Source organism: Vespa crabro, chromosome 19, assembly GCF_910589235.1.
Source record: "Vespa crabro chromosome 19, iyVesCrab1.2, whole genome shotgun sequence".
Lineage (NCBI taxonomy): Eukaryota > Metazoa > Arthropoda > Insecta > Hymenoptera > Vespidae > Vespa > Vespa crabro.
In genome coordinates this window covers 3462501-3488775 of record NC_060973.1, presented here as the reverse complement: position 1 = coordinate 3488775, position 26275 = coordinate 3462501, and the positions used below count along the sequence as shown (strand labels likewise).

At 29.7% G+C, this 26275-nt stretch overlaps 6 protein-coding genes across 7 annotated transcripts in view; 4 read left to right on the top strand and 2 right to left on the bottom strand.

Moving 5' to 3' along the window:
* The first annotated feature begins 2011 nt into the window (after nucleotides 1-2011).
* On the top strand, nucleotides 2012-3187 carry LOC124430573. The gene is made up of 3 exons (XM_046977352.1): nucleotides 2012-2067; nucleotides 2191-2325; nucleotides 2420-3187. The coding sequence occupies exons 1-3, from the start codon at nucleotides 2013-2015 to the stop codon at nucleotides 2701-2703; spliced, it is 474 nt and encodes a 157-aa protein (XP_046833308.1). The 5' UTR covers nucleotide 2012; the 3' UTR covers nucleotides 2704-3187.
* Nucleotides 3188-3527: 340 nt separating this feature from the next.
* Nucleotides 3528-4819, bottom strand: LOC124430572 (protein lethal(2)essential for life-like). Its single transcript, XM_046977351.1, has one exon. The coding sequence runs from the start codon at nucleotides 4287-4289 to the stop codon at nucleotides 3639-3641; it is 651 nt and encodes a 216-aa protein (XP_046833307.1). The 5' UTR covers nucleotides 4290-4819; the 3' UTR covers nucleotides 3528-3638.
* Nucleotides 4820-6487: 1668 nt separating this feature from the next.
* Nucleotides 6488-7641, top strand: LOC124430796 (protein lethal(2)essential for life-like). The gene has a single exon (XM_046977847.1). It carries the CDS (start codon nucleotides 6671-6673, stop codon nucleotides 7274-7276), a length of 606 nt encoding a protein of 201 aa, XP_046833803.1. The 5' UTR covers nucleotides 6488-6670; the 3' UTR covers nucleotides 7277-7641.
* A 1446-nt stretch (nucleotides 7642-9087) lies between these two features.
* On the bottom strand, nucleotides 9088-10985 carry LOC124430795 (protein lethal(2)essential for life-like). Its single transcript, XM_046977846.1, has 2 exons — nucleotides 9619-10985; nucleotides 9088-9468 (listed from the first exon to the last, which is right to left on the bottom strand). Exons 1-2 carry the CDS (start codon nucleotides 9968-9970, stop codon nucleotides 9218-9220), a joined length of 603 nt encoding a protein of 200 aa, XP_046833802.1. The 5' UTR covers nucleotides 9971-10985; the 3' UTR covers nucleotides 9088-9217.
* A 1407-nt stretch (nucleotides 10986-12392) lies between these two features.
* Nucleotides 12393-13669, top strand: LOC124430794 (protein lethal(2)essential for life-like). The gene has a single exon (XM_046977845.1). The coding sequence runs from the start codon at nucleotides 12634-12636 to the stop codon at nucleotides 13477-13479; it is 846 nt and encodes a 281-aa protein (XP_046833801.1). The 5' UTR covers nucleotides 12393-12633; the 3' UTR covers nucleotides 13480-13669.
* A 1510-nt stretch (nucleotides 13670-15179) lies between these two features.
* Nucleotides 15180-26275, top strand: part of LOC124430793 (myocyte-specific enhancer factor 2) — a 61253-nt gene continuing 50157 nt past the window's right edge. For both annotated transcript variants that reach the window (XM_046977840.1, XM_046977838.1), the window contains exon 1: nucleotides 15180-15530. The gene's annotated coding sequence lies outside the window, so the exon portion shown is untranslated. The remainder of the gene's footprint in view (nucleotides 15531-26275) is intronic.

Sequence of the window (26275 nt, the reverse complement as noted above, 5' to 3'; positions counted from 1 at the left end):
CTTTATATTTATATCTTGTTTATTCTTTCTCTCTCTCTCTCTCTCTCTCTCTCTCTCTCTCTCTCTCTCTCTCTATCTATCTCTCTCTTTTTCTCTTTCTCTCTTTCTCTCTTTCTCTCTTATGGTAATTTTATTTCAACATCCGACCTTAACGTTTTTTTTTAAATGGAAACTTTAAGATCATAAAGATGAATGATTGATCATAGTTGGAAAATGAAAAAGAAAAAAATAATTGATTCATTGAATAAAATTTTTTTCTTGCAAGGATCGATGTAAAAAGGAATATCGTATTGTTTCGATCGAAATTGTTATTGATCGATATAAAAGACGTAAAAATGAGGTCCCGTTAGCTTTTCGAAAATTGAAAATGGCCAGAAGCGAATCGAATCGAATTGAGCGAGGAAATAAGAAAGATAGAAAGAAAGGAGAAAAAAAGCAAGGAAGAAAGAATGATTCTTAACGTAAGAAGAGATAAAAGAGAGAGAGAGAGAGAGAGAGCTGGATTACGCTTCCCTTCTTCCGATTTTCTTCGCTTGCTCGGCTCCTTCGTTAGCGGTTTTGAGAGTAAAGTGCCATGGAGTTAGCTAATTGGTTGAACGCCTCGGGCAGCCACCGAGGGAGTCCACAAGATATTCTGCCTTCTTCTTCTTCTTCTTCTTCTTCTTCTTCTTCTTCTCCTTCTTCTTCTTTTCTTCTTTTTTCTTTTAACCTTTTATTTCTTCTTTCAAAGAAAGATAGAAAGAGAAAGGGAAGCTCCAAGTTCGTATCTAATATCTCGATAGTATTCTTCAGCTATGTTATATACCAAAGAAAGAGGCATAACTAGATATATATATATATATATTTATATACGGGATGAGTTTTTTAACTTGAGACAACAAACAAAGAAATGTTTGAAAATACAGTTAAAAACAAAAGTTATTTAATTTTGGAGAGTAAGTGAAATAGCAATATTTTTTTATTTTTTATTTCGTGGATATAACGCTATTAAATAATTATATCGTCTTTAAGAAAAATAAAAAGAAATTGAACTTTAAATATTTAAAAGCAAAAATTAGCGGAAGAAATTATTTCCAAACATCATCATTTATTATATATATATATTGTTTTTGTATAATATTTTATGATATTTTTTTATATGATTTATATAATATGTAATTAGCCGTAGTCCTAATTATAAGCATTAAAATAAAAATCAATATTATCATATTAACGATCGATAAAACAGAAATCTATTATTACGATCTTCTTTGCTCGGTCGATTAAAGAATTCTACTTTTCTGTCGATAATGTCAACTTTACCTAGCGATGGTAAAACACAGAAGAATAGATATAGATAAAATATCTTTTTGAATTCAAACATTGTGCTCTTCTATAGCTCACTTCAATGCTCATTAAAATTTTATGTTGAAACTAAGGATTATTGATTCATTAGTTATATGTTGAATTCTATTATAATTAATTGGAGATAATGTAAATATATTAAAGAATTTAAATATTTGAAATTTATTCAATAATAGTTTACCATAGAATTAAAAATTAAAAGTGTCCTCATCCACTTGCTTCTTGAATGCACTTTCAAAGATTGGTAATACTAAAAGACTAAAATAATTTATTTATTTAGTAAAATTGATTTTAATATAATTTAATATAATTTTGTTACTTTCTCAATCCAATTTGATTTATTTAGATTTGTATAACATAATTACACTCTATTAATTTATCTAAATAAATTAATGACTCATATTGTTAGAAAGTAACTTTAAATGGAGCATTATGATTGGCTCAAACATTCGTGCCATCTGCTGTTCGTATTCGAAATTAATTACTTGTATACGTGCACGTTAATATTGTATATTTGATGTTTGAAAGAAACTCATATATATATATATATATATATACATATATATATTGTTTTTATTATTCATAAGATTATTGGAAATAAAAATAATATTTAAAAGAATATTATTCATATTTGTTATTAGTGACAATTAATGCTATTACTTTTAAATATGGAAAAGAAAATTGTATTCTCTATTTTTCTATTATATTTGATAATTAAAGAAGGTAAGGTGTGGTCTTATAAATTATTTGTAATTTATAAATGTAAATTATATTATATATTTATATCGTGTAAATTATATTATATATTTATTAAACTTTATGCAATGAATAATATTTTCATTGCAGGGGAAAGCCTTTTATGTTATAGATGTAATAGTAATCATCCTGGGTGTGGCACTCCATTAAATTGGTTATGGTATTGGGGAGAATCTTGTCCTGAATATGATGACAAATGTGTGAAAATAATTGAGAGAAAAGGGGGTAATGCTTTTGAATCCTTTCAATTATCTATCATTAAAAATATGCCCTGTGTATTTTTAATATACAAGATTTTAATATGAATTCATTTTGGCAGCTGAAACTATCATTACAAGAGAATGCTTGAGTTCTGTACGTAGTTTTAGAACAGATATGCCAGCAGATCATTATGAAGGATGTCGTCCTGCTGCAAAAGATCTTCGTTTAGGACATTATGTAAACAATAGTATACATCAATTAGATATCCATAGAGATTATTATGATGAGGTAACATGGTGCTTTTGTTATTTTGATAACAGATGCAATAATGCTAATAATTACAATATTTCTATCTTATTGCTAGCTATATCATTTAGTATTGCAGGATATTTTGCAACATAACAATATTATCTTCATAGATCATTGACTTTTAGATATTTAAATCTCAATGCTTTTAATTTGGCTAATATAATATGCTCATTTTATATATAAAATTTCATTCATTAATCTGTAATTTTAATCAAATCTTTTTTATAGAACAATATAATTGAAATGTTTTTATACGTGTCGTGCGAAAAATATTATGTAGATTTTTATTCCTAAGTATGACAGCGCAAAGATACCAATTTGAAAGTACAACAAAGTAATTATTAGAGATTAAAGTTAAATACATATAAATATTTAGAAGTATTTTAAATCTAATTACATAGAAATGTATTTTGCTCATTTAATCCATCTAATAATGTAATATAAAAATGTATCGTAACTCTTTTAATCCGTCCAAATATTTAGTATAAAAATGTATCGTCACTTTTATATTTTAAACGATTTTTATAAACTTACATATAATTGTATTAAGTGACTTTACTGTGATCTTATATATATATATATATATACATATTATTTGTATGTTTTATATACTTTGTATATTTAATGTACAAATTTCCGTCCATAAAGAAAATATATTTATAGTTTATATTTATAACAAATGACATATGTGTATGTATTATTATAGAAAATAATAATTTTTAAATATTCCTTTTATACATAATTACACGCTGAATGAACAATGTTTCAATATCGAGCAAAGTATCAAAATAAAATTGTAAATGAATTTATTTAATTGGGAAAAAGTGATAGAGAAAAAAAGTGTTAATCAAAATAGAATCAGATTTGTAAAAAAAGAAAAAAAAAAAAAAAGTTTCTTACTTTTATTATATAAAATGTTTACATATTTCATAAATTATAAAGTTTTATTTAATAGTAAAAGTTCAAATAATACATTTAACATATAATAAAATGAGTAAAGAGATTAAAAAACTATTTTAGATAATTTTTTAAGCAGCTTTGACAGTTTTATCTTGCTCTCTCTGTTGTATTGGACTCTTTTGATTTTGCAAATCTTTTTCCTTTTCAGTTTCATCATACTTTGTCACATTATCTTTCAATGCAGGCTGTCCTGTATTCTGTATCTTTATGATCCTTTCTTTCTCTTCTAATGCCAATATCTTCTTAGGAACAATGATAGTAAGAATTCCATCAGAAGACAGTGTAGAATATAATTGATCTATATCGCATTGCTCAGGAATGATATACTTTCTGAGAAATTGTCTAGATATTAAACCATGTTCGTCCTGTTTCTCTTCGTGCTTACCTTCGACCATAACATTTTTTCCTATCACCTTTACAGTCAACTCATCCGGTGCAAATTGTTGAACATCCAAAGTTACTTGAAACCTGTTTTTATCAGCTTCTACGGTCGACCTACCAGATGTTTTACGTGTCACACCTCTTTCGTATAGATGATGACGATGTTGTAAATAACGTCGAGGTCTATATATTAAAAGATTCGTATTTGTATCGTATGGGATCGATGAAGATGGCAAATCTTCAGGATTAAGAGATAAGCCAAAATGTTGATGAAAAATACGATGAGGACGATCCAAATTCTCCCACCAATTTGAAAATAATATTGGCAACAAAGACATAGTGTTTTTTTTTTTTTTTCTTTTTATTATTATTTTATTTTATTTTTTTTTTTTTTTCTTTTTTTTCTATTCTTTTTCTATTATTAATATTATTCAAGAAATGTTCGAACAATTTATTTTCCTTCTGGTCCTCTTCTTTAATTTCAAAACTAATCGATTTGTTAAACGTTGACTTTTTAATAAACTATCGATAAATATTTTTTATTGACCTTTAATCATTTTAAATCCGTATAATAATCCAGATATATTATTCCAACTTTTGTTCATTTAAATAATTCAACGAGGAACGATAATTTATACATGTGTACACACACACACGAACACGCAACATACACATATATATTTGTTTATCTCTAAAAGCCGGTTCGAAGGTGGGGCAGATAATTCGACCAATAGCAAGCGAGTTAAAAAGCGCATTCTAGAAACGCAGAGAACTCTCTCGAATCGAATTTGCTAGAAAGAGCGCGAATTTCAAATGGACGCGCACATCTGTTCGATAAAATTATGATATCATTCGGAATATTCGAGATACATGAGTACGTATCTATTCTATCTTTAAATCTTGATTTCAAAATGTATGACTCATCGACATTTTTTTTGAGGATAGCTAGGCACAGGAAGGAAGATGAATGAATTTATATGGATTAATGATAATAAATGATTTGTATGCTATAATTAAATATTTTTGAATATGTATTTAAAAGACGAAAATATACGAGAATATTAATTGAATCAATGCCAAATTTATCTAATAAACGATCATCACAAAAAATGTCATTCATTCGTAATGACAAAATTTATAATTGGAATAAAAATGTTATTATAATTGTAATAAATGAATTATTTATTTTATTTTTTTAATGGAATTTATTATCATAAAAAAAAAATAAAAAAAAATAAAAAAAAAGAATAATATCGAAGAGTGACCTTATCTTTGCAAAACCGGTTTGTTCGGAGATTAATCGATAGAAAGGGTCTTCTTTGTCGTACCATTAGTGAATAACTTTTCGAAAGAACATGTCCAAGGAAAGAAAAGAATAAATAAATAAATAATATTGTTGATTATTTATTTATCTGTTGAATGGAATTTTATCGAAAAGAAATAAAATTGCGAAAGTTCCTTTTTTGCTTTTTTACTATTTAAACAACTTAAGATAAAAATGAAAAATAATATGTAAGTTATTGGATTATGGTCATTTGCAAATATGGAAAACACAAAAGGATTTAATAGAAAATCGATGAAAGCGGCAAACATTGGATTACGAGGTGACAGACCTCGAAGGTAAACTTTGTAAAAAGAAAACTATCGTCTTGAACGTCTTTCACGACATAATTTTTATGGTTTCTTTTCATTTGAGAAATATTTAATTACTTATAATAATCAAACTAATCACGACGTATATTATGAATGTAAAAAGACGAATAAGTCTTTTTATATTTTAACAATCGATCCATAAAAACAGTTAATCTTATTTCAAGGGACTTCCAATATAAAAAGAAAAAAAAGAAAAAGAAAAGGAAAAAGAAAAAAAAATTATACAAAATCAAATTGTATTGATTTATGATCGTTTTAGTTGCAATGTCATCGATTTAAATTATACATTCGTATTTTCTGTCTGTCGTTCGATATATAATGTAAAAATACAAATTAAATATGTAAATAATAATTTTGTCGATTAAAAAGAAAAAAAAAGAAAAGAAAAAATTAGATCGAAAATGTGAAACAAAGTGTGAGAAATATAAGCGAATATTTGAAATATTTTTGCGAGTATAGATTCTTTATTCGATAACTATCGAAAATCTAACGATATCGAGAATTATCTTAGAAAAGTAAAAGAAATAAATATAACGAAAAACCATTGAAATTTCATTGGACAGATTGTAAATTTATATCGATCTTCTTCGAAGGAAACATCGAGAATCAACTAATCGTTGGTATTTTAAAGAGGATCGAAAGTTCCAGAATAAGAGAGATATTTTCTAAAAATAAAAAATATGAATCATTTCGAATGATTTATCATAAAATTAACAATTCGATCTAATTAGATGATATATCGAATAAAATACCGAAAAATGGAAAGCGGAGAACATTCTATTGGCAGAAGTATCAATGAAAACGCGCCGGCGCTATCGTTTCTAGATACTTCGTGAATGTTCGGCTCAGAGATCGGGCGATCAATAAAAGGCCGGGTCGGTGCCGACAACTGTCAGTCTTAGCCGAACAAGCAACGAGTAAGGGTATAAACGAATTTCTAAAAGCGAACTCTAAGAGAGTATAACAAGACGATCATATAAAATAAAAAAGAAAGAAGAAGAAGAAAAAGAAATTATTATTCTTTGTTCGACAAAGAAGAAGTAAGAAGAAATATTTAAAAAAGAAAATGTCTCTGCTACCACTTATTTTCTCCGACTGGTGGGAGGATTTGGAAAGACCACATCATCTGATGGATCAAAACTTTGGCTTGGGATTGAATCCCGAACAACTTTTGACTATTCCAAACAGAATGGATATCCTAAGACAAAGGGAAAGATTTCCAATGAGTTATTATCGTCCATGGGCTGAATTAATTCGTCAAAAGGATAGCGGTACCTCGACTGTTAACGCTGATAAGGACAAGTTTCAAGTTGTCCTGGACGTTCAACAATTTCAACCGAACGAACTCGACGTTAAGGTTACTGATAAATTTGTCGTTGTTACGGCTAAACACGAGGAGAAACGTGACGAACATGGATGGATCTCAAGACAATTTGTTCGTAAATATATAATACCTGAACAGTGTGATATCGATCAGGTTACATCGAAATTATCTTCCGATGGTGTACTGACGATTATTGCACCGAGAAAGGAAGTACCCAAAATTGAGAACGAGAGAACGATTAAGATCGAACATACTGGAAGACCTGCTATGCAGACTAAATCTCAGAAACAACCAGAAAGACAAGAACAACAACAACAACAAGAAACCAACGAGGAAGAAAAGAAATAAGACGAAAAATGTTTCTTCTTCTTTTTTTTTTAAAAAAAAAAAAAAAAGAAACGAGACAACATTGAACTAATCTTCAAGTTTTATTTCTATTTTTTTTTAATCGTACTCTTTCTTTTTCGCATTAATAGTTCCTCATTATTATTAGTATTAGAATAATACATTATACGATTCTCTTAAATTGTTAATTTTAAATATTATTAATATTAGCAACCATTGATCGAATATTTATTTATATGTATAATTGAAAAACGACAAACAAATATGCGTGTTTTCATTATATACTTTTTCGTACTTAAAAATATATAATAAGCTATCTTTTCTTTTTTTTTTTATAATTTAATAAATACAAACATATTATCGTATAATTCGAAATATCTTGTTAATCATCGTATTCCCTCTTTTCCTTGAAAATATTTTTAATATAATTACCAAAATATTTTTGATAATTTTATATAATAAATTTGATTTCAATTGAGCATAATTAACGAATTTATTTCTTTATACAGATAAATTCAATAGTACAATATTTTCGTCTATTTGTATGAAAGAATATTTCGAAAAAATATATATGGCTATGAAAATGACGAAGTTAAATAATAAATAAATTTATTTTCAATTTTCATTGACCTTTAGAAGACATTCGCGTCCGTTGAATGAAAACAAGATTTAGTACAGAACATAAATATATATGAATTTGGCGGTCAAACGAGATCCGAACGTAAACCATGACGATTGTAGAGCAAAATAGAACAATTTATGCATTCTTCTCGTGATTTTATTCTTGCCAATGACTAAAAATAGTGCGAGTTAATTTAATCAACAAAAGTTATATATATTTATATATATATATATTTATGTACATAAAAAATAAAAAAAGTAAAATTAATATGCATGTATTTTTAAGTGTTTAAATATATGTAAAATTTTGTTAATAAAACTTTGTTTAAAAAATATACACACACACATATGTGTGTGTATGTATGTATGTATGTATGTATGTATGTATGTATGCATGTATGTATGCATGTATGTATGTATGTATGTATTATATATATTCAACTACTACATGTATATATAATTGGAAACTTAAATATTTGTACAGTAGAAATATGGAAATGTATACTGTACTATGCGAATACTTATGTCCGTCACTGTGATTTTGTTTTTTATTTATAAATACATAAAAACTTTTATACGAAGCTTTTATTTTAAATATATATACATATTTATTATACAAAATATTTATCCATTAATATAATATTGGAAAATAATAATATTACTTTAAGTTTTTTTATTTGTATAAAAATAAAACCGCGATTTTCTATTTATCATCTAATGGTCGTGAAATAATTAATATTTAAAAGCATTATAGTGCATATTTACTTAATTCGGAAGGAAATATCGCTAATATACTTTTTACAGAGTTATATAAAACTTTTACAGAGAAGTTCTTTTACAGAAAAGTTATATAAAAAGTATATGAACAGTTGATTACATAATCCATGATTTCAAAGTCAAACATAAGTTTTAAATTGAAACATCTTCTAGCAAAAAATTTATTATCTTTTCTATTACGATTGAATCATAATCAATTGTAATTATCAGCAATTTCTATCTTTCTTATTTCATGAGTCACGGAGCTTCATGATTATATGTTTACGTGTCTTCCGTGTGATTTCAGAACAATTATGTTGATTTAACATACTTCAAATTATTAGATAAAAATTAAAATTATTTGGATAATTGGTGAATGCAAGGATATCTTACGTAGCAAGACGATATTGAATGGATAACAAATTAAAAATATTCTATTAATATATATTACAATATATTATAACAAATGGATCATTGTAAGAGATAATAAAAAATAATAACAGAATACAATGAAAAGATGAACGAAGAAGAACGTAGAATGAATAGGATTTTATTTTTTTTTTTTTTTTATTGTTGCGAAGTAGTCATCTTCTTATCATCGTTTTCTAACGCTGGTTTCCCTGTATGTTCGATCTTAACAACTCGTTCTTTCTTTTCTTCAATAGCTTCTGGTTTTCTAGGTGCTGTTATTGTCAGGATACCGTCGGAAGATAAAGAACTTGTTGCTTTCTCAGGATCACATTGGTCAGGTACCAAATATTTTCTGACGAAGTGTCTGGATATGACACCGTGATCGTCCTGTTGTTCTTCGTGTTTGCCTGTTAAAAAAAAAAAAGAAAAAAAAAAGAAAAAGAAAAAAAACCAATTTAAAATAAAATAGAATAAAAAAAAAGAGATAGCAGAAAATATTCATCCGCCAATCCAATTTAGATTTCATCAGCAAGTTGATTAAATCATTTGATCCTTACCTTCGACAACGATGTAATTATTAACGATCTTGACGTTAACTTCCTCAGGCTTGAATTGTTGAACGTCCAAAGCTACGTGAAACTTATCCTTATCATTTTTAACAACAGACCAACCACTGTTATCCTCGTCGCGAATAAGATCAGCCCATGGTCGATAATATTTATAAAATGCCGAGGACGCTGAGAATGGTGAAAATCTTCTACCTTCCAATTTGTCTAACATGGATGATCCAAAAAATTGTTCCGGATGAATTCCCATGCCAAAACGTTGATCATACAATCTATGTGGTTGCTCCAATGTTTCCCACCAATGAGAAAACAATTTTGGGATTAGCGACATTTTCGATCTCATTAATGCACCTTTATTATTTTTTTTCAAAACGTTTCTATTATGTTTCACGTTTAATTGAAATCTGATGTAATCACTGTCTCAATGATATTTTTCTTCTATTAGAGTATTCACTCGTTGTTAGTTGCACGTTTACTGAGTCGACAGATCTCCGTGACGTGCTTTTATATCTGTACCAGGTGAAGCGACGTGTAAGGAGGGATGCATTCGAGTCTTTCATCGAAATTTCGAGACAATACTATTGATGGTTTCATTTTATGGAAATTCTAGAACACATCCAAAATCTTTTTTTTTTCTATCTTTTTGATATACGTCAATTCGAACGGATTTGTTTGTTTAATAAATAATAAATGTAATAAAACTTTTTTGTTTATAATAATGTATGTTGATTTTTTTTTTCTTTTTTCTAATGCAATTTTATCAAATATTTTATCAGATATTTCATCATATTCTATAGATGCACTTTTTTGAAATGTTAATTGTTATTTGTTATATCAAAAAACAAATAGTAACGATTGCAAAAATAATATAATTTACAGATTACGTATCATTACATTAATAACAACGTGTTTCAAATTTTTAAATAGAATGCCAAGTCAACAACGCCTAAGTGCATCGGCCGTGGTTATTCTCAGAGACTTGCATAGCAATATATCTATGCACGCATACATAGATTTATTTTTCAACGAATTCATGACTTTATTCATTCCATTTTAAGAAATACTTCTTTTATAACTCACTTAATTCATTTATAACTCACTTAATTCATTTATTAGGATATGAGATATAGCCAAAAAAAAGAAAAAAGAAAAAAAAAGAAAAAAAAAAACGGTGCAATTTCTTGTCAGAAATAATAAACCCAATTTATGGAGAAGGAATATTTCTCATGAAAACATTCCAATATTCTTGTTTTTGATTAGATAAGCCACATGTATAGGCAATGTTTGTTATCAATTTATTATCGACGTAATAGAAGTGAATAAAAAAAAAAAGAAAAATGACGCAACGTATATTTATAATTAACTAAACATATGATTTACATACGGAAATAGTTTTTTCGTAGATATTTTCTTACGAATTTTGCAAACCTTTTTTTTTCCCTTTTATTTATTTATTTCGAAAATATAATATATATATATATATATATATATATATATATATATATATATATATAATATATAATTCTCACGAAAATGAAAGACTATTTTGAATGGACACATAATGATTTTCGTTCTTTTCGTTTAACATAAACAAACGTGTAGAAATCGTTTGAAAATTGATTATAGACGTTAACTAGACGGAAACGTTTGTGATATGTTTTGCGAGGTGTAATTTTCAATGCGCCGACGTATGCATCGTCGTTGTGTTATGTCTCGAAGCTCGAGTACATTGACCGTTATCTCTTCCCTTTCTTTCTCTCTCTCTCTCTCTATCTCTCTCTCGATCTCTCTCGATCTTTCCGTAATACAATGTTCTTTAACAAAGTTCTCTTCAACAAAATTTATATATAACGAATATTTTCGACATGCACTACTGTATACGCATGTTTGACCTTATCCATTAAAAAAATGAAACATTTTCGCATTATGTTTCTACATAATTTTTCTTTTTTTTCCTTTTTTCTTTCTTTCTTTTTTGATATGAATATTTTTTTTGTTTCTACTTATTATTGATACTTAATATAACTCTATTGTTTTCTTTTTTTTCGCTTTTAAGGAAAATAGTCTTCTTATTACGCGTTACAATACATTTTTGAAATTTCGTTTATATTCAACAGAAAAAAAAAAAAAAAACAAAAACAAAAAAATAAAATAAGAAATAAAAAATAATGAATTAGACTTTTGTAAAATTCGAGCAAATGTTATTACACGTAATATTGTAAATACGTGACTCTTCTTTTTAAAAATAGCATAAATTTCGTCATCCTAAGCGTGAGTCAACGTTACTGTACTATAAAAGAAATTTAAACAGATGCATAAATACGTATACGGTACGACTTATTTCTTTGTTTATCTCTCAGTTAAAGTACAAAAAAAAATTGTATATATATAATACAAAAATTGTATATATATATATACACAATTTTATATATATATATATATATATATATATATATATATATATATATATGTATCGTATTAATTTTAATTAAAGACTAGTACGAAATGTTTCTATCATTGAGCCTTTGCACGGTCGATAAAATATTATTACAATTTTCAACTTCAATTTTTAACAAAGTTATTCGAAATTAATAAATAAACGAATTTTCAAATCGATAAATCAAAAGATCTTTTTTCAGTCTTTATATTTTAAATACTATTTTATTTGTCCTTCATTTTTCTTATCAATTTTAAACTTACAAATGTTTCGTACTTGACATACGTGAGCAATTATAAACTAATGACATATAGAACAAAAAAAAAAAAAAAAAAAACAAAAGGAACGATCGAAGAACTAAGAGAATAGAAATTAAAATAAGAAGAATAAATATAAACAAAAACACACGCAACGTCGATTGATATACTAATTTCTTGGTGCGTTGTCCTTGATAAGAAGAGCACACATATAACTGAGTTTTTAAATTCCTTACGTGGCGTTTTGGCATTTCTGGAAATCTTCTTATCCCCTCTACCGATAGAAACAGTTGCACATAAATACAGGCGTGGATGGAACTTTTATTCAGTTGCAGCAAAGCATACGAGAGAGACGTGCAAAGAAAAGCGGGAGAAAACTTACTGCGACATTTCTTTTTATTTAAAAAAAAAAAATATCAAACGTGTGAGAGTTTACAAGATAAACGAAGTAATCATTACTTTGAAGTAAATTGTATAAAAACAAGAAGAAGAAGAAGGAGAAAAAATAAAAGAATAATTATGACGCCTTTACTACCATTAATATTCTCTGCTTGGTGGACAGATTTAGATCGGCCTTATAAGCTGATGGATCAGAATTTTGGATTAGGCTTGTATCCTGAAGAGCTTCGAATAATGGACAGATTTTATCCATTCCCTCTTCCTGATAGGGCTATTTCAGATCTGTATTACCGACCGTGGGCTAATCTCTTTAAATTGAATGACCATGGTGGTATCTCGACCATTAACATGGATAAGCATACCTTCAAGGTCATACTAGATGTACATCAATTCAAACCCGAAGAGATCAGTGTAAAGGTCGTTAATAGATACCTCGTTGTCGAGGGTAAACACGAAGAAAGGAGGGACGAACATGGTTTCATTTCGAGACAATTCGTCCGTAGATATTTGCTTCCTGATCAAGTAGATGCCGATAAAGTTTCCTCATATATATCGACCGATGGAATATTGACCATCACAGCACCTATAAAAGAGAATCTGGAAAAAAAAAATGACGAAAAAATTAAAATTGAATTTATCAATAAACCGACGATAAAAAGTAAAAACGGTGAAAAGGAAATTATAGAGGGAAGTAATAATCGTGAGGAAATTACAACCCAAAAAGGTACTACCCAAACGGCAAACACTCCACAGAAATAAAAATCTCCAATAGCTACTTTATATAACGTATCATTCCTCTTATAAAGTTTAAGACTGATACACGTTAATCCTATTCAATGAATCTCTTGTTAATTAACAATTATTTTTAATATTATCGTTCAATATTATATAAGCATTGTAAGCTTTATATAGATAATATTAATAAAAGAAGATAATTTACAAATTTAAAGGATTGTCTTTATATTGTACTGTGTGAACAGTTAAGATCTTATTATCCCTTTTACTTAAGATTTTTATTTCAATTTGCTTAAAATAATTGATTAGCTTTACCAAACTAAAAATTTATCTTAGAACAAATAGTGTTAAAAAAATTTTAAAGAATAATTGTAATGTTATTATCGTTTTATTAATATTTGAATATTAATATAATTTTTGTTCTGTCGAGCTATTCTTATCATAGCTCAATAGATCTTTGATAGTATATTCGCTTTTATTTGAAAAAAAGAGGTTATTACGATGAAATAAAAATGAACGTAAAATTCTGTTAAAGTTATCACGCATATAGATAAAAATATTCATTAGAAACAAACAATGAGTCATTTTATAGGTATTTACATTATATAGATCTATCATATAGATTAACTTGCAACAATGTATAATACTGTGTTTGTATCTGTATATATGAAAATTGTATCTAATTCTTATATATTATTACATAACAACGACATAATTTTACCTTTTAAATTTATCCGATATATAAGCTGGTATATTAACTAACAATTTCATCATTTTACAGGTTGAATATAACTTTTAATTTAATGTTACAAATTTAAACGTAGAATGATGACAGTTCGACGTCTGGAAAAATACGCCATATTGTTTTGAATAGGACACAGACGATTGGACAAAAATATCGAACCAATAAAATTCGTGCATTTAGTTGCAACGTTATTGACTATTAACTCATTAACCTTCTTCGTTTGCATAAAATAATAAAAAAAAAAGATACGACGATTGATATTGAATATCAATGATCAAACAATTTTAATGGATATACAATGATCCAATAATCGTACGATAATAACTTGTTTACAAACATTACGGGATTACTTTATACGTAGACGGTTTCTCTCAGCCAATCATCGTTCGCCTAACAATATGGCGAGATATCGCGAAAAAAGATCAGTCAGTCTTCCGGCACGCTTCGCGTAAACAGCTTTGTATTGAGTCATGAAGGACATTAAAATTGAAAGAGAAAGGACATGTATATATATATATATATTTCTTTTCATATATTCCTCATTACGTGATCGAACGTCGAAGTGATAAGTTACCGTTTAAATAGCTCCAAGAGAATTTTGGGTTAAGCGATTGTCTAACCTGTGACTCAATGTCATGCTTCAAGGTAAACTATCGATGACGTCAGTGTACGTCACTTAACAAGTGGGAGTGGATGGATAGATGTCGGCAGTCTTGGTCGGTTTCGCGAATCGCAGTTGGAATCTGTAGAAGACCAAACCGCTTCGACGCGATAATGTTACGCGTTTCTTAGCGATGTAGGCGCGCACATCGGTTGAAGGAAAATCAAAGAGTGCGAGAGAGAGAGAGAGAGAGAGAGAGAGAGAGAGAGAAAGAGAGAAAGAACGAACGAACGTGTGTAAGCGAGAGAGAGAGAGAGAGAGAGAGAGAGAGAGAGAGAGAGAGAGAGCGCGAATGAGAGCGAGAAAGAGAGAGTGAGAGCAGAAAGTGGAGAAGAAGAAGAAGAAGAAGAAGACGACGACGACGACAACGACGACGACGACGAAGAAAAAAAAGAAGAAGAAAAATAAGAAAAGAAAGGCAACGGCGAAAAAGAAGAAAAAGTGGCGTCGACTCGTTGCACGTGTTTTCGCGGTTCGATGGAAAATCACCGATATCGTTTTGCGCATGCCCGAGAGCCGATGACGTCACGAAAATTGTGGTTTTGATCAAACTCGCTCTCGGTCCTTTTTTTTCCCCGTACGACACAATAATGTTGCTGCGCGAAGTCAAATAATTAGCGGTGTGAAGGGGGAATCGTCCGGAAGCCGAGGACCCGCCGGTGACAAACTGTGAGTAACGTCGTTTCCTCCTCGCCTGTTTACCCTTTTCAAAAAGTCATTCGTCAGGAGTTATACAGTCTGTTAGGGGGGACATGGCCTTCACGCACGTATACACATGCACGTTGCTACCGTGCGATTTTCGGTTGAGACAGGGAGAAAAAGAAGAGTGAAAGAAAGAGAGAAAGAGAGAGAGAGAGAAAGAGAGAGAGAGAAAGAGGGAGTAAGAACGTTGGGTGTATCTGGTTTTGTGATGTGTATATATGTGTGTGTGCGTGTGTGTGTATATGTATAATGGAGAGTGAGAGAGAAAAAAGAAAGAAAGAAAGAAAGAGAGAGAGAGAGAGAGAGAGTCAGAGAGAGAGAGAGAGATTAGCTCGTCGCGATGCATCTTGGCCGAGCACTTAACACCGTCCCTCGTATGCGAGCTTACGCTTAACGAAGGTCGAATGAGTTGAGCAAAGACGTGTGTGCCTTCTGTGTACTGTGTGTTCGTCGAACGAGATATATTGATCTCGTGAATTTCGAATTACAAGCAAACAGAGAATCGCCTGTTTCGTGGATATTCGAATGATAGGGTTGTCTCTTCTTAACGTTACATTTCAAGATCATTTAAATCTTTTGAATTTCCTTTATGTTTTAGTATGTTCTTACTCACATATTTCAGGTTTATGAATTAATATATGATTATTATGTTAAGGTGATAATACTACACAAAAGTTATAATGAATCTTATAGAAATGTTTCATGATAATATATAGATTTTATAAAGGATATATTTAAAAGTTATCATATAAAATTGAATTTATTTATTTAAAGTTTTCATACATAGAACTGATGTGCTTTGGAATGTCGCTTTGATTGCAATTGCTTTCTTAAATAATTCTTAATGCTTTATGATGCATGGAATGAATTCAACTTCTTATTATATTATATTCATTGGATATGGTTTAAGGAATGCTATATTTCATTGGTACTATCTAGAAAATTATTAACTAACATGTGTAAGAAATATTATTGTCTACAATGGAGATCATATAAACCATATAGATCTAATACATTTTAATTTCAATTATTATAACCTTTTTATATTGGAATTCTTTATAAAATCTAAATCAAGAATATTCACTAGTAGCATCTATTCTAATCTATCAATTAATTTAATAATCTATTTTATATTTATTAAAAGTACATTCATATAATAAGGAGAATATGAATGTTTATGTATTATACTTCCAATAGATTCTTTTATAGATATTTTATTACAGAAACATGTGTCATCTTATTGAATAGAATGCATCAATGTTCTCTAAGCTCTTAATATTCATACTAATTGCGGAAAAACACTGAAGTTCTTTTATAATCATTAAGAGAAGTAAAGAGAAAACAAAAACAAATAATATGCAATGTTGAACACGTTCTATGAGATACTGCCATCTGCCGGTGATGTCTCGTACGCATAAAACTGCACCGGTATTGCAGAAGAATGATTTTTCCTTCGTTATAAACATTTCGAGATGTACGATTTACGCAGTAAATTTCAACGATTGCATGTGCGTAAAATTATTGAAACAATAGATAGAACATTAGATAGGAGTGACAAATACGAAGAAAAGTAGATAATTGCGAAGAAACTTGCAGGTAAATTTTACCTTTTGTTTCTTTCCCCCCCCCCTTTCTTTTTTTTTCCCCTCTTTCAACGTTTAAAAGATAATGAAAAATGTGGTAAATAACGTTTGTGACATTTTGTCGCTTTATACATATTTTTTTTTTTTTTCTTTTTTCTACAGAACGAGATCGTAATCATCGATCTATCTTCGTTTTCTTCCTTCTTTTTTTCCATTTTTTTTTTCTTTTTTCTTTCTTTTTTCTTTCTTTTTAATTCTTCACACATATGACACGTATACAAGACGCATATATAGATACATATATACATACTTTTATAATCTTATCAAGTTAAGCGAGATGAGAGATTTCCGTTGAGCTTAAGATCGAATGACATCCGGTCTTAGAAGAAGATCGATCGAAAAATATTTTTTCATGGATCCTCCTCCACGTTTACATTTTCCGGTTATGGAAAGTCACTTCTTTAGGAATACAAATGCGCATGTATGTTCCCTTATGTATTTATGCATGTATATATATATATATATATATATATATATATATGTATATATATAGACACATATATAGTCGCACATGCGTACGTTTATACGCGCGTAAGTTTATGCGCACGCTTGAGGATTCTTAAGCCTCTTATGTTCGCTCGTTTGGGCAATCTTATCGGGGATGATCGTTTTTATCATAAGATTTTTAATAAGGAAAAAAATTTAATAAATAAAGAGAGAGAGAGAGAGAGAGAGAGAGAGAGAGAGAGAGAGAAAAGAATTCTAGATCTACATGATGTCCACTAACGACATATAAATATATAATAAAAATAATAATAATGATAATAATAATAATAATAATAATAATAATAATAATAATAATAATAATAATAATAATGGTTATCTCGCGCAATGCCGTGACCTCATAGCACAATACACAGGTACAATATGCCTCCTCGAACATATGTAAATTTCTAATATGTATGACCTAAACGTTGACTCTTTTCATTCATAGAAATGCATGACACGGTGAGAATGGACTACTAGATCATTCGATGACATAAATCTTTATGAGAGAGAGAGAAAGAGAGAGAGGGAGAGAGAGAGAGAGAGAGAGAGAGAGAAAGATAGAGAGGAAACAGAAACAACTTTATCGGAATTCTCATTGAAGATTATTATTGTTTTCGAGGAAAGGAAGTTTTATGTATCGCCAATTGCGATAAATTACTTTTCTACTTTTCACGGTGGATAAAATCGTGAGATATCTGTTATTTATTATGTAATTTTTTTTTTCTTCCTTTCTTTCTTTTTTTCTTTTCATTTCATTTCATTTTATTTTATTTTATTTATTCTTTTTTCTATTTTTTATTTTTATTTATTTATTTATTTTTTTCTTTTTAATTTGTTAAATATATCCGGTATTTTATATTCCTCCCTTTTTTGTTTTATTTTGTCGTGTGCATTTGATGTCTCACGCAAGGAAAAGAATCCAGAACGAAATCACGTAGGAATGGTTTGATATTTTTCTTCTTTTTTTTTTCCACTGTCTCTCTCTCTCTCTCTCTCTCTCTCTTTCTCTATCTTTTTTCTTTCTCTTTTTTTCTTCACGTTCGTCGACAATACAAAACTATGTTTGCCTTCATTTTATTCATGGCATGCGGAACATTCGTAACGCAACAATACGCTTTATACGAGATGAAAGGCAAATGAATATCCAATAGAAACGCATAAGTTCTCTTCTTGGCTCCCATGTAACATATGTATCCTTATAACATATACTTTTCGTTTTCACTACATCAAACAAGTTGTCAATTTTACGACAATTGAAAGATCATTTGAAATCATTCATCTTCTCCTGTATAGTGTGTAATAAGTACGTATCTTTTTTTTTTTTTTTTTTTTTTTTTTTTTGAAGGGGAAGGGTGAATGGGGATGGAGATAGGTGTGGGGCTGAAAATGTGTTTAAACGAATTCATTTTCAATATTTTTAAAATATCATAAGTAATCTGTGAAAACGATGGATCGAATTTCGTTAGTTTCAAAAAAAAAAAAAAAAAAAAAAGAAAAAAAAGGAAAAACGAGAGAGAGAGAGAGAGAGAAAAAATTACGGAGTCTAACGAACTCGGTTCCGATTTCAGAAGATCCTCGAACGTATTAAATAATAACTAGATTAAAAGCTTTTTTTTTCCTTTTACCTTAATCTTTTTTTTTCCTCCTCAGAAACTCGACGTTATCTGTGTAGCATACGAGATCATGTTAACGATTCGTTGACGGGCCTTTAAATATTCGCGAATTTCGAAAAGCTATTACGTTAATAATTGAATAAGTATCATATATATATATATATATATATATATATATATATATGTATATATATATGTATATATATATATGCGGACTAACTTGGTTTTGTTGATGATATTCTTGAAAAACTTATGCATCGTATAGATTTACAGAAAGATATTTTCTCTTTTTCCCTCTCTCTCTCTCTCTCTCTCTCTCGTTTCTCGATGTGCATATTTTCGATCGTAAAGCCCGAAAAAAGGTTCGACTTCATAAAAATTCTACGAAGAAACTGCAACGTCGCGGTCTCGACATCGATCCATCTGAGAGCCTCAGTTAGAGAGAAAGAGAAAGAGTAAGAGAAAGAGAGAGGAGGGATATAGAGAAATAGATGTGGATAGATAGAGGTAACGAAAGGAGTTGAGAGAGAGAGAGAGAGAGGGAGAGAGAGAGAGAGAGAGAAAGAGAAAGAAAATGGTTTCATCGATAATCTTTCTCAGGAATATACGCTGTAAGAGCTGACGTCATACGTTTTGGAAACGTTATGCAAGCCACAACTAATGCTAAGACAAATTTCATATAACTCCCTCCCCTTTCAGATCGCTTCTTTCGTACATCGTGTACCAAGCTTACACGTATTCGTCCACGTACATATATGTAAGTTTGATTGTGTGTTATCGTACGAATAAATCGCGTTACGATTATTCCTTTCTCGTTTCTCGTTAATTTGAGATAATTATGACGAAGTACTACAATGTCATGAATTGTTTATTAAAATTTATGCAATCTCCTATCCGAAAATTTAGTAATAAAGGAAGAAAAATAGAAATAAGAAATAAAGAAAAAGAGAAAGAGAAAGAGTGAGTGTGTATATTTGTTTGTGTATATGTGTGTATGTATGTGTACGAGAAAGAGAGAGAGAGAGAGAGAGAGAGAGAGAGAGAGAGAGAGAGAGAGAAAAGGAAAATCGTACAAAACGTTTCGCGTTGTTACGTATTACGCAGGTACATTTAAAAAAAATAGCCCCTTTTCGTGCTAATGCATCCGTAAAAAGGGAGCAGCGGTCGCTTGGAGTTTCGCACGTGAAACACGCCCATCTCCGAGGCTCGTTTCACGCTTGAAACCAACGTTGATGAGGAGAACTGACGAATGACACGCGAAAGAGAATTTCAATTATCATTTCAGGTGGCGAATTTCTTTCAACGACGTATACTTTGCAACTTTGTTGATAGGTGAAACTTTTTAACTTTGATATATGTATATGTATATATATATCTTCTTCACTTTATTATTATTATTATTATTATTATTATTATTATTATTATTATTATTATTATTATTATTATTATTTTCTTTTTTTCCCTTTTGTTTGTTTGTTTGTTTTTTTTCTTCTTCTTTTCTTTGTAATTTATTTTTTATCAAAAAGTTCTAGAAACAAATGATCGAAGTTCATTGAGATTAATTTATTAGTGCTGCCGTTCGATACAATCGATATAGAAATAGATAAAGATCACTTACGATACGCGAACAGTTCCTCCTTATTCTTCCTCTTCAATCTCAAAAAGATAAATCGTGATAACGGGCAAGTTGTATCGCGAATCAAGGATAAGTTATAGATTTCTTTTCCTTGTCTTTTTTCTTTCTTTTTTTGTTTTGTTTGGATTTTTTTTTCTTCTTTTTTTTTCTTTTTTTTTTTCTTTTTTTTTTTTTTTTTTTTCAAAAAATACTCGATGTAAAAAATTCAGACAAGACGAACTTTCTCTTTAAACAAGAATAGAGATATAAATTTAAAAGAAAAGGTAAATATCTTCGATTAACACGTTTCTCGATACAATTTTCTTTCCTTTTATTTATCTAATATTCCTTATCGAAAAAAAGTCAAACATATATATATATATATATATATATATATATATATATTATTTTTATTTTTGGTTTTATTTATTTTTTCTTTTCTTTTCTTTTTTTTTTTATTATTATTTTCTTTTTTCTTGATCAAAATAAAAGTACGCGCAAATAGGAACTTAACGAGTTCATGTCGATTGTGGAGAAAAAAATAAATGATCAGGTCCACATGGAATTTTTGTGTTTAAAACGAGCTCGAGAAACAAAGATATAAAAATTCGAATTGATGAAATTTCCCCCCTCCCCCCCCTCTCTCTCTCTTTCTTTCTTTCTTTTTTTCGTATAATCATTGCGCGAGTTTGGCTTGCTTTTTAAAAATTTAAAATCGATCAAATCCAAAAAATGCATATAATCAAGGGCACCGGATTCAAAATTTATATCCCGTTGCATATTTCATATTCTTTATCTACGAGATAAGCAAGAAGGTTTATATTCGTTACGATATATACTCCGAAGGTGGAACGTTTTAAATGTTTCTCTTGTGTGTTCAACCGAACACACAATATTTTTATATGGGTCGGAGTATTGACCAATTTGGCTAGGAGAGTAAGTACTTTGAAATTCTGACGCTCGGTTTAATAATTGAACATTAGCAAAGTATTTTTGGTACACCGATCGAGATAGATACCTAATAAGAGAAATGCAAATGCATTAGGATAGTATCTGGATTATAGGGTTGTGAAAGCGATCGAGAGTGAGAAATAGTATCAGAAACTATTTTTCTTTTTTTCTTTTTTGTTTTCTTTCTTTCTTTTTTCTTTTCTTTTTTTTTTTTTTTTTCCTTTCTTTTTTACAACTTTATTAATTCGAACAATTTTTATGAGTAACACACGTACACAAATATGTACACATACATACATATATCGTTTCACGTATATATTTATAAGACGTAACACACTGCAAGAGAAATCACGAACATAAAAATACATTCTGATAGTTTGAAAGACGAAGGTGCCATTAGATCTCACGATATATTGATCGTTATCTTTCTCTTTCTCTTTTTCTTTCTCTCAGAGTGAAATCAGATCTCGCGAAAAAGGTCAGGTTTCAGCGTTGGACCTTGCCGACCTTTCGACCTCTTTTCAACCCCAAAAACTATTTAATGATACCAACTCACCTTTTTGAAGATTAAACTGTTTTGTATAAAAAGGGATACATACGAGGATCAATGTAAATGTTTAGAATAATAATAAATGGATAGAAAGTGAATAAAAGCTAGGGAGATTTAATGGAAAAAAGAAAGGAAGAAAAAAAAATAAAAGAAAAAGAAGGAAAGAAAGAAAGAGAGAATGAAAGAAAGAAAGAAAAAGAAAAAGGAAAAAATCTCTTTGTTTTATTTTTTTTTTATTCTTTCCTTTTAGAATCTTCTTTCTTCCCTCGTTAGATCTATCCTCCCTCCCTCCCCCCTCTCTCGCTCCCTCTTTCCCCCCTCTCTCGCTCCCTCTTTCCCTCTCTCTCTCCCTCTCTCTTTCCCTGACTTTTTTCTTTCTATCTTTTTCTTTGGAGACAGGAGCATATCAGGTCGCCGTTGACGTAAGCCCATCTACCTGGTCCGTGCAAATCCGATCAGTTTTTCATCCCTCTTTCACGTGTAAAACGCACGTGGGTATCGCCATCGCCATCGCCATCACCATGAAGCGTACTTACGTCGTTCGCATCGCTTGTCTTGTAAAAGCGTTCGACGTAGGTGGTTCTCTCTCTCTCTCTCTCTCTCTCTCTCTCACTCTCTCTCTTTCTCTCTTTCTTTCTTTCTCTCTCGATGACGAGAGAAAGAGAGAACTTTGATACTACAATATGCATGGAATCGTCTCGACCCTCTCCCTTTTTTTGTTCTTTTCCAATAACCCTATTCTCTCAGTAACTCTTATATATTCTCTCCCTCATTTATTATCCGATTCTTTGACACTCGAATAAATCATCACTTTGTGAGATATTCAATACACAATTCAGGATATAACAACGCGTACAAATACACACACACACACACACACACACACATAGAGAGAGAGAGAGAGAGAGAGAGAGAGAGAGAGAGAGAGAGAGAGAGAGAGAGAGAGAGAGAGAGAGAGAGAGAGAGAGAGACGGACACAGACATTTTTGTCTTTTCATTTTCCCTTTATTTTACATGCGATCCTATCTAATCGATATTTCGAGTCACGTTGTTAGATAATAAATCGTATATTATAAATATTTATTTCGAAAACGAATATATCTTCCCTTTTTTCTTTTTTCTTTCTTTTCTTCTCTTTTTCTTTTCTTTTTTTTTTTTTTGTTTATTTCATTTCTTGTATTTTTTGTATTTCTTTTTTTTTTTTTTTTGCTTTTTTTTCCTCCTTATTTCAACCCATTAAAGATCCTTTATGTTGTTCTATATATTGTCTTTAATATATTTCTTCTTGGAATGTAATTATGAGTAATCCTTTACTCTCTCGCTGAATACAGTTTTGCGTGACGAATTTTTCATGTTAACATGTTTCTCAATTTATTATTTCAAATGTATCGCAATAATGTTGATAGTAGCAGTAACGGTAGTATTGGTAATAATATAAGTATGGGGAATATCTTTGTAGAAAAAGGAATGGACGTGGAAGAGTCTAGAAAATTCTTCAACATTCCTGGGAAACTTTGCTAAGAAATTTCTTCTGCTTTCACCGATCCTTTCCCGTAATTCTTTTTCTTTTCCAGTATAGTTGCAGAATGCAACAGTTTTATCTATGCACAGGTACAACATCGTGAATGTGTATTTCCATTGAAACATGGTAGCAAATGATTAAAGAGAAAATCATTGCCATAAGAAATATAATTCCTGTAAAAGACTTATAAAAACAAAAAAAAAACAAAAAAAAAAAAAAAAATGCAAAAGAGTCATTCGAATTTCATGCAGCCATAAAATGATAATGATTTTAAAATATTCATATTGAATTATATTACTTTGGCAGATCTATAAATTTGTTTATCAGAAATCAATGACTTACTAAATATGTATATACTAAATATGTCTATACTTATATATAAGTTTTATTATATAATTGACACTTACCAAATATTATATAGCCATATTAGAGATCATTAAATTGTTAATTAGAAATTACTGACTTAATATATATATATATATATATATATATATATATATATAATAAATATTATAGATATTTTAAATAATACATAAAAGCTAAAGATACATACACACACACACACACACACACACACACACACACACACACATATATATATATATATATATACGATTTTAAACATATATAAAGTTATGGAGATTTAATGGAGTTTTAATAATATCTACACAAAGATACATCGAATTCCATCACTTTCACAACATTCATAAAACCATCCCTTTTGGTGAAATGATGAAAAATATAACGACGAAGCAAAGAGGGGAGAGAGAGAGACAGAGAGAGAGAGACAGAGAGAGAGAGAGAGAGAGCGGAGAGCAATAGAAAAGGGTTGAGCGTATATATGAGTGTAGTAAAATCTCGAGGCCTCGCACGTGGCCGATAGGACCACGTGGGCCTTTCGCCTGCGTCACAGACCGAACCGACACCCCATCGCGTATTGATTGAGGATGGCCATGGTCGTTTCCATGACGACGTTTCTTTTACCTGCACGTCGAGCGCATGCATGATACACCTTTCCTACTATGTACGACATATACCACCAAGCTGTCTACGTAGCTATCAAGAACGAGTCATAGTTATATAGTTCTCGTGTTAGGTGCGTTCTATGTACCTTCTAAGCCAACCTGCTCCCTTCCGTTCTCTCTGTCTTTCTCTCTCTCTCTCTCTCTCTCTCTTTCTCTCTCTCTCTCTCTCTCGCTGTCTCTCTCTCTCTCTCTCTCTCTCTTTCTTTCATCCCTATTTCTGTCTCTTTTTGTCACACATAAATTCGCTCTTAGAATACGTGTTTTTGATCGAATATTCAAAGAAAGTTGATTTAAGATTTTCAAAGGGCAGAATATATGTACTTAATTAATTATTATTTATTTTCCTATTTTTCTTTCCTTTTTATTTTTCGTTTTTATTTCGTCATTATATTTATAATTTGATTTAATGAAATTTTATAATGTCAAAAATGCGGCCGACCATTGGTTTTTTATTAACCGAATATTTTATTCATACGAATTTAAGTATTCTCTCTGTTAAGAATTAATAGATTGAGAGTGTTTCTTTTTTCTTTTTCTTTTTTTTTCTTTTTTTTCTTTTTTAATTTTATACTATTTTTTGCTCTTCTATGATCCATCGCCGAAATCCAACGTCGAAATCTCGCCTCTTAAAATTGTACAATATTCCAGTCTCGACGATTTTTTATTTATTTATATATATATATATATATATATATATATATATATATGTATATATATTTTTTTTTTAAATAAAAAGAAATATATATACATAAAATAATAAAAAATTCGACGACAGACCGAGAGAGATAGTTGCCGATTATTAGGTTATCTTTGTCCGCCTTATGTATCTCAGTCCGTAACACATTGGCGTAGAGGTGATTAAACGATGGAATAAATCCGACGAAAGTTTTCGTGTCACGTCGTTAAAGCTTTTAACGAGTTTATCCAAATCTTATTTCGATTTTATTCGATCGCTTAAATCGCTTAAAAGTGAAATGAGATTACAGAGAAAGTGAGAAAGAGATAGACGGATAGATTAGGTAGATAAAGAGAAAGAGAGAAATACAAAGAAGGAAAAAGAGAAGAGTAGAGAATGGCAAGGAATTAGCAAGAAAAATATTTCAATAAATTATCACTCGTAATTCGATTCCGTTGATCTTAAATAAAATTTATAAAATCTAAGTGATATTTTGGTGTCGTCATTACCGTGATGACAGAGACCACAATCTCTCATTAGCATTACCGATGTTACTCAGCTAACTTTGAGAATGGAAGAATTAAGCTCTTAAGTGATTACGCCTCTGATTTGGTTCGACCCACACACG

Excerpts from the sequence above, each read along its gene's own strand:
- LOC124430573 (XM_046977352.1), top strand. The coding sequence starts at position 2,013 with ATGGAAAAGAAAATTGTATTCTCTATTTTTCTATTATATTTGATAATT. Across the intron at positions 2,068-2,190 it reads ATATTTGATAATTAAAGAAG|GGGAAAGCCTTTTATGTTAT; the intron begins GTAAGGTGTGGT and ends TTTTCATTGCAG. Across the intron at positions 2,326-2,419 it reads AATAATTGAGAGAAAAGGGG|CTGAAACTATCATTACAAGA; the intron begins GTAATGCTTTTG and ends TCATTTTGGCAG.
- LOC124430572 (XM_046977351.1), bottom strand. The coding sequence starts at position 4,289 with ATGTCTTTGTTGCCAATATTATTTTCAAATTGGTGGGAGAATTTGGAT.
- LOC124430796 (XM_046977847.1), top strand. The coding sequence starts at position 6,671 with ATGTCTCTGCTACCACTTATTTTCTCCGACTGGTGGGAGGATTTGGAA.
- LOC124430795 (XM_046977846.1), bottom strand. The coding sequence starts at position 9,970 with ATGAGATCGAAAATGTCGCTAATCCCAAAATTGTTTTCTCATTGGTGG. Across the intron at positions 9,469-9,618 it reads TAATTACATCGTTGTCGAAG|GCAAACACGAAGAACAACAG; the intron begins GTAAGGATCAAA and ends TTTTTTTAACAG.
- LOC124430794 (XM_046977845.1), top strand. The coding sequence starts at position 12,634 with ATGGAACTTTTATTCAGTTGCAGCAAAGCATACGAGAGAGACGTGCAA.